The sequence below is a fragment of the Scomber scombrus genome, unplaced genomic scaffold (assembly GCF_963691925.1).
Source record: "Scomber scombrus unplaced genomic scaffold, fScoSco1.1 SCAFFOLD_59, whole genome shotgun sequence".
Taxonomy (NCBI): domain Eukaryota; kingdom Metazoa; phylum Chordata; class Actinopteri; order Scombriformes; family Scombridae; genus Scomber; species Scomber scombrus.
Genome location: NW_026910726.1, coordinates 127,501 through 135,000, shown reverse-complemented (window position 1 = coordinate 135,000; position 7,500 = coordinate 127,501). Strand labels below are relative to the sequence as shown.

The 7,500-nt window shown below is 48.7% G+C and overlaps 1 protein-coding gene across 1 annotated transcript in view; it reads right to left on the bottom strand.

Moving 5' to 3' along the window:
- Positions 1–7,500, bottom strand: part of LOC133977261 (piezo-type mechanosensitive ion channel component 2-like) — a 62,454-nt gene that overhangs the window by 19,473 nt on the left and 35,481 nt on the right. Inside the window, 13 exon segments of the mRNA XM_062415361.1 lie at positions 2,148–2,219; positions 2,880–3,000; positions 3,340–3,458; positions 3,706–3,752; positions 3,836–3,943; positions 4,207–4,296; positions 4,557–4,722; positions 4,799–4,895; positions 4,988–5,144; positions 5,683–5,769; positions 6,388–6,562; positions 6,658–6,759; positions 7,279–7,483. Of these exon segments, the coding sequence (XP_062271345.1) occupies positions 2,148–2,219; positions 2,880–3,000; positions 3,340–3,458; positions 3,706–3,752; positions 3,836–3,943; positions 4,207–4,296; positions 4,557–4,722; positions 4,799–4,895; positions 4,988–5,144; positions 5,683–5,769; positions 6,388–6,562; positions 6,658–6,759; positions 7,279–7,483 (1,546 nt within the window).

Here is a 7,500-nt window from a genome sequence, read left to right as displayed (position 1 = left end):
ACACCTGAACACACCTGAACACACCATGAACACACCATGAACACACCTGAACACACCATGAACACACCATGAACACACCTGAACACACCATGAACACACCATGAACACACCATGAACACACCTGAACACACCATGAACACACCATGAACACCTGAACACACCTGAACACACCTGAACACACCATGAACACACCTGAACACACCTGAACACACCTGAACACACCTGAACACACCATGAACACACCATGAACACCTGAACACACCTGAACACACCTGAACACACCATGAACACACCTGAACACACCTGAACACACCATGAACACACCTGAACACACCATGAACACACCATGAACACACCATGAACACACCTGAACACACCATGAACACACCATTAACACCTGAACACACCTGAACACACCATGAACACCACCTGAACACACCATGAACACACCATGAACACCATGAACACACCTGAACACACCTGAACACACCTGAACACACCATGAACACACCTGAACACACCATGAACACACCATGAACACCCATGAACACACCATGAACACACCTGAACACACCTGAACACACCATGAACACACCATTAACACCTGAACACACCTGAACACACCATGAACACACCTGAACACACCATGAACACACCATGAACACACCTGAACACACCTGAACACACCATGAACACACCATTAACACCTGAACACACCTGAACACACCATGAACACACCATGAACACCTGAACACACCTGAACACACCTGAACACACATGAACACCTGAACACACCATGAACACACCTGAACACACCTGAACACACCATGAACACACCATGAACACCTGAACACACCTGAACACACCATGAACACACCTGAACACACCATGAACACACCATGAACACCTGAACACACCTGAACACACCTGAACACACCATGAACACACCATGAACACACCATGAACACACCTGAACACACCATGAACACACCATGAACACACCTGAACACACCATGAACACACCTGAACACACCATGAACACACCATGAACACACCTGAACACACCATGAACACACCATGAACACACCTGAACACACCATGAACACACCTGAACACACCCTGAACACACCATGAACACACATGAACACCTGAACACACCATGAACACACATGAACACACCTGAACACACCTGAACACACCTGAACACACCTGAACACACCATGAACACACCTGAACACACCTGAACACACCATGAACACACATGAACACACCTGAACACACCTGAACACACCATGAACACACCCATGAACACACCATGAACACACCTGAACACACCTGAACACACCTGAACACACCTGAACACACCATGAACACACCTGAACACACCATGAACACACCTGAACACACCATGAACACACCATGAACACACCTGAACACACCATGAACACACCTGAACACACCATGAACACACCTGAACACACCATGAACACACCATGAACACACCTGAACACACCTGAACACACCATGAACACACTGAACACACCATGAACACACCATGAACACACCTGAACACACCATGAACACACCTGAACACACCATGAACACACCTGAACACACCTGAACACACCTGAACACACCTGAACACACCATGAACACACCATGAACACACCATGAACACACACCTGAACACACCATGAACACACCATGAACACACCATGAACACACCATGAACACACCTGAACACACCATGAACACCTGAACACACCATGAACACACCTGAACACACCATGAACACACCATGAACACACCTGAACACACCATGAACACACCTGAACACACCTGAACACACCTGAACACACCTGAACACACCATGAACACACCTGAACACACCATGAACACACCTGAACACACCATGAACACACCATGAACACACCTGAACACACCATGAACACACCTGAACACACCATGAACACACCTGAACACACCTGAACACACCATGAACACCTGAACACACCATGAACACACCTGAACACACCATGAACACACCATGAACACACCTGAACACACCATGAACACACCATGAACACACCATGAACACACCTGACACAGGCTCAGGATTCAGAGTGGAATAATAACGTTATTCTCACCTGGTCCCTCCTCCTCTCCTTCCTCCTCCTCTCCTTCCTCCTCTGACTCCTCCGTCGCCTCCATCACTGCAGCTGCTGGAGGAGGAACAGCTGTTAGACTCTCTAACCCTTTAAAAGATCCAAACCATCAAACTGATCTACTAACAGTCTGACATCCTCTTCTCCTCCTCACCTCCTCTCCTCCTCCTCTCCTCACCTCCTCCTCTCCTCACCTCCTCTCTCCTCACCTCCTCCTCTCCTCACCTCCTCTCTCCTCACCTCCTCTCTCCTCTCCTCTCTCCTCCTCCTCTCCTCCTCCTCTCCTCCTTTCTTCCTCCTCACCTGCTCTCTTCTCCTCTCTTCCTCACCTCCTCTCTCCTCACCTCCTCTCTCCTCACCTCCTCTCTCCTCTCCTCTCTCCTCCTCCTCTCCTCCTCCTCTCCTCCTTTCTTCCTCCTCACCTGCTCTCTTCTCCTCTCTTCCTCACCTCCTCTCTCCTCACCTCCTCTCTCCTCACCTCCTCTCTCCTCTCCTCTCTCCTCCTCCTCTCCTCCTCCTCTCCTCCTTTCCTCCTCCTCACCTGCTCTCTTCTCCTCTCTTCCTCACCTCCTCTCCTCCTCTCGTCTTCCTCCTCTCCTCCTCTCCTCCTCTCCTCCTCTCCTCCTCACCTGCTCTCTCCTCCTCACCTGCTCTCTCCTCCTCTCCTCCTCCCCTGCTCTCCTCTCCTCTCTCCTCCTCTCCTCTCCTCCTCACCTGCTCTCTTCTCCTCTCTCCTGCTCCTTTGTTCAGAGGAGTTCTTCTTCCACAGTTTCTTCTGGTTGCTTCGAGCTCTCATCGCTGTTCTGGAGTCAGTGATCCAGGCGTGATACACGAACTGAGAGAAGAACATGAGACCTTTAAACTGTGTGTGTGTGCGTGTGTGTGTGTGTGTGTGTGTGTGTGTGTGTGTGTGTGTGTGTGTGTGTGTGTGCGTGTGTGTGTGTGTGTGTGTGTGTGTGTGTGTGTGTGTACAGTCTTAAAATCAACTAAATAACAAGCGTGCACACATTGCACAGCATATTTTTTACATCTTGATATTAATACACTAAACATCTCTGTCTGTTAATACTCATTATATACATACTTATTATAAATGAATGTTAGGCCACTGTGTGAGTCACTGATGGAGAATCACTGAGCAGCTTTCAGACAAACCACCTGCTCTTCTTCTCACCTGGAAGGCAGACTTGTCAGGAAGCTGTTCCTCCTGCTCCTCCTCTTCCTCCTTCCTCTCCTCCTCCTCCTCCTCCTCGCTGTCAGTCTCAAACAGGTAGTAGTCTCCGCTCCGCACCACTGCAGACAGGTGTGTGATGTCAGACAGGTGTGTGATGTCAGACAGGTGTGTGATGTCAGAGGTCAGGTGTGTGATGTCAGACAGGTGTGTGATGTCAGTCAGGTGTGTGATGTCAGACAGGTGTGTGATGTCAGACAGGTGTGTGATGTCAGTCAGGTGTGTGATGTCAGTCAGGTGTGTGATGTCAGAGGTCACGTGTGTGATGTCAGATAGGTGAGTGATGATGTCAGAGGTCATGTGACTCACTGGAGGCGTGGTTCACCCAGGGTCTCCACCACTCCTTGTCCTGCTTCCTGTTTTCTTCACCTGTAAAAAAACACACCTCAGTTCCTCTGTGACACCCCCCCCCCCCCCTCATCACTGTTACCATGGCAACAGACAGGTGAGTCACTGACCGTCAGTATGGAAGCTGTCCTGGGTCAAACTCAGCAGCTTCTCTTTTCCTCTGCGGAACTTCTGCTGCCGAGATTTAATCCTGTCCATCCTGAAACACAGGAAGTTACATCACAGCACAGGAAGTTACATCACAGCACAGGAAGTTACATCACAGCACGGGTGAGTCTGCCTGGATATAAAGACTCAAAGTCTCGAGAGTTCAGACTCAGACTCGACCTGATTGGTTCATTAGTGGTCTCATGACCGTTACCATGGATACACGGCTCTTAGGTCATACTGCGTGAATAAAATCCATTACTAATATTAAAAGCTGTGTTTCCATGGTAACAGTAGTGACATCACATGACTTACTGTCTCTTCAGCAGATCCATCGATGTTTTCTCCACCTGCAGCCGAGCGCGCACCGCCTTCACTGTGGAGGCCTCGAAGAGCTCCGCCCCCCTGAAACATGACATCATCACTGGGTGTGTGTGTGTGTGTGTGTGTGTGTGTGTGTGTGTGTGTGTGTGTGTGTACTGTGTGTGTGTGTGTAGTATAGTGTGTGTACCTGGAGGCCAGCAGCTGGGTGTTCTGCAGGTCTAACACTACATACAGGAAGTAGTGTGTGTAGTATAGTGTGTGTACCTGGAGGCCAGCAGCTGGGTGTTCTGCAGGTCTAACACTACATACAGGAAGTAGTGTGTGTAGTATAGTGTGTGTACCTGGAGGCCAGCAGCTGGGTGTTCTGCAGGTCTAACACTACATACAGGAAGTAGTGGCTTCTGAAGACTCTCCGCTGCAGCAACAGGAAGCAGAAACAGACTCCGTCCCAGATGATTCCCGCCTCGTCGCTAGGCAACTCGCATTGTTTACTGCTCTGCTGCTCAGCTGTTCACAGGTAAACAACACACAGGTTATTAGTACTGAACCCCCCCCCCCCCCCCCATGGGTCAGGGTTACTCACGCTTGGTGTATCCTTTGATGGTGCAGGCGAGACTGAACAGCTGGATGAGCCAACAGTGATTCAACACCAACGACTTAATGAACCCACAGGCCAAGATCTGAGACACACACACACACACACACATCATATACATGAGTGTGTGTGTGTGTGTGTGTGTGTGTGTGTGTGTGTGTGTGTGTGTGAACGTACCGACAGGATGTTCTTCATGGTGATGACGAACACGTTGTAGCCAATCAGACAGTCCCAGTAAACCAGGATGGACTTCACTGGTTTCAGCAGCAGTTCTCCTCCCACCAACAGGAAGTAGAAACAGGCCACCAGATAACCCATGCAGAAAATACTGATCCTGGACAGGAAGTAGAAACAGAAAATACTGATCCTGGACAGGAAGTAGAAACAGAAAATACTGATCCTGGACAGGAAGTAGAAACAGAAAATACTGATCCTGGACAGGAAGTAGAAACAGAAAATACTGATCCTGGACAGGAAGTTGTTTTAATCATTAAATTAAGAGTTTAATTTAATTTAATGTTCATGTGGATTCAAATCTGGATTTAAAAACGTTGACATTAAAGTAATAAAGACAAAACAATTGAACAGACAGATGAGTGCAGCGGTGAAAACAGCCAGCAGATGGCCACAGAGAGGCTTTATTTATCCCGACCTCACATAAACAAACAGTCATCAACAACATTCGTTCCTACACAACAATATCAGAGGAGGCGATAAATGACCAGCGGGACAATAAAACACAATACTACACAATACTACACAATACTACACAATACAGCTGAATAAAGTGTTGGTCACTGACTCCTAACATCCTCTCAGCTCTTCGTGTGTTTCTGATCATTATTGATTTATTCTGACTGACGTTCACTCACCTGGTCGTCCCGGTGATGAAGATGATGGTGAGGACGAACCAGAACATGTAGCTGAAGATTATCACCTTCATCATGTCCAGATAAGACCTGCAGACACAGACAGGTGGTCAGAGAGATAGACAGGTGGTCAGAGAGACAGACAGGTGGTCAGAGAGATAGACAGGTGGTCAGAGAGAGAGAGAGAGAGAGAGAGGTGGTCAGATAGAGAGAGAGACAGGTGGTCAGAGAGAGAGACAGGTGGTCAGAGAGAGAGACAGGTGGTCAGAGAGACAGACAGGTGGTCAGACAGATAGACAGGTGGTCAGAGAGAGAAAGACAGGTGGTCAGAGAGAGAGAGAGAGACAGGTGGTCAGAGAGAGAGAGAGACAGGTGGTCAGAGAGAGAGACAGGTGGTCAGAGAGAGAGAGACAGGTGTTCAGAGAGAGAAAGACAGGTGGTCAGAGAGAGAGAGAGAGACAGGTGGTCAGAGAGAGAGAGAGACAGGTGGTCAGAGAGACAGACAGGTGGTCAGAGAGAGAGACAGGTGGTCAGAGAGAGAGACAGGTGGTCAGAGAGAGAGAGAGACAGGTGGTCAGAGAAAGACAGGTGGTCAGAGAGAGAGACAGGTGGTCAGAGAGACAGACAGGTGGTCAGAGAGAGAGACAGGTGGTCACAGAGAGAGAGACAGGTGGTCAGACAGACAGGTAGGCAGTGGGCGGGGTTTACCTGCTGAGCAGGAAGTCAGGGACGGTGTTGAGACGGAGGCGTGTGATTGGCTCACAGAGCTGTCCGTCTTCCTGCAGCTCAGCGTTGTCTCCGGCCAGCTGCTGAACATCTGGATGCTGCTCGTCCTCAAACACCTGCAGCTGCAGACACGCACCCAGCAGCAGCAGGAAGTCGTCTACATGGGTCAGAGGTCAGAGGGTTACAGCTCATATAAAGCTCAGAGGGGAAGACTCATGATGATGATGATGATGATGATGATGATGATCTTACACAGGAGGAAGAGCGGGTTTGGGGGAGTCAGGTGATCCGGGAGGAAGAGCCATTTCACCACGTTGGAGTCCATGTTGGAGGACGGAGGTCTCCACGGATAATCTGGAGATGGAGATCAACTTATCAATACATCAATACATCAATACATCAATCAATACATCAATACATTAATACATCAATACATCAATTAATCAATCAATACATCAATACATCAATACATCAATCAATACATCAATACATCAATACATCAATACATCAATACATCAATACATCAATCAATACATCAATACATCAATACATCAATACATCAATACATCAATACATCAATTAATCAATACATCAATACATCAATACATCAATTAATCAATACATCAATACATCAATACAGGAAGCAGGAAGTGGTAGGGTTAGGGTTAGGTGACAGGAAGCAGGAAGTGGTAGGGTTAGGGTTAGGTGACAGGAAGCAGGAAGTGGTAGGGTTAGGGTTAGGTGACAGGAAGCAGGAAGTGGTAGGGTTAGGGTTAGGTGACAGGAAGCAGGAAGTGGTAGGGTTAGGGTTAGGTGACAGGAAGCAGGAAGTGGTAGGGTTAGGGTTAGGTGACAGGAAGCAGGAAGTGGTACCTGCACAGGTGGAAGCAGGAAGTCCGATGCACAGCAAGTACTGGAAGCAGAGCAGCCCAGACAGGAAGTAACAATATTTGGGCCACGCTGAGGCGATGCGCTTCCTGCTGCGCTGTGATAGGACAACGATGAGGCCGAAGGCGTGGCCTACAGCGAACAGATCCATCCGCTGACCAATCACGTTCACCGCCAACAGGAAGCAGGTCTGAAAAGCAGAGAGGA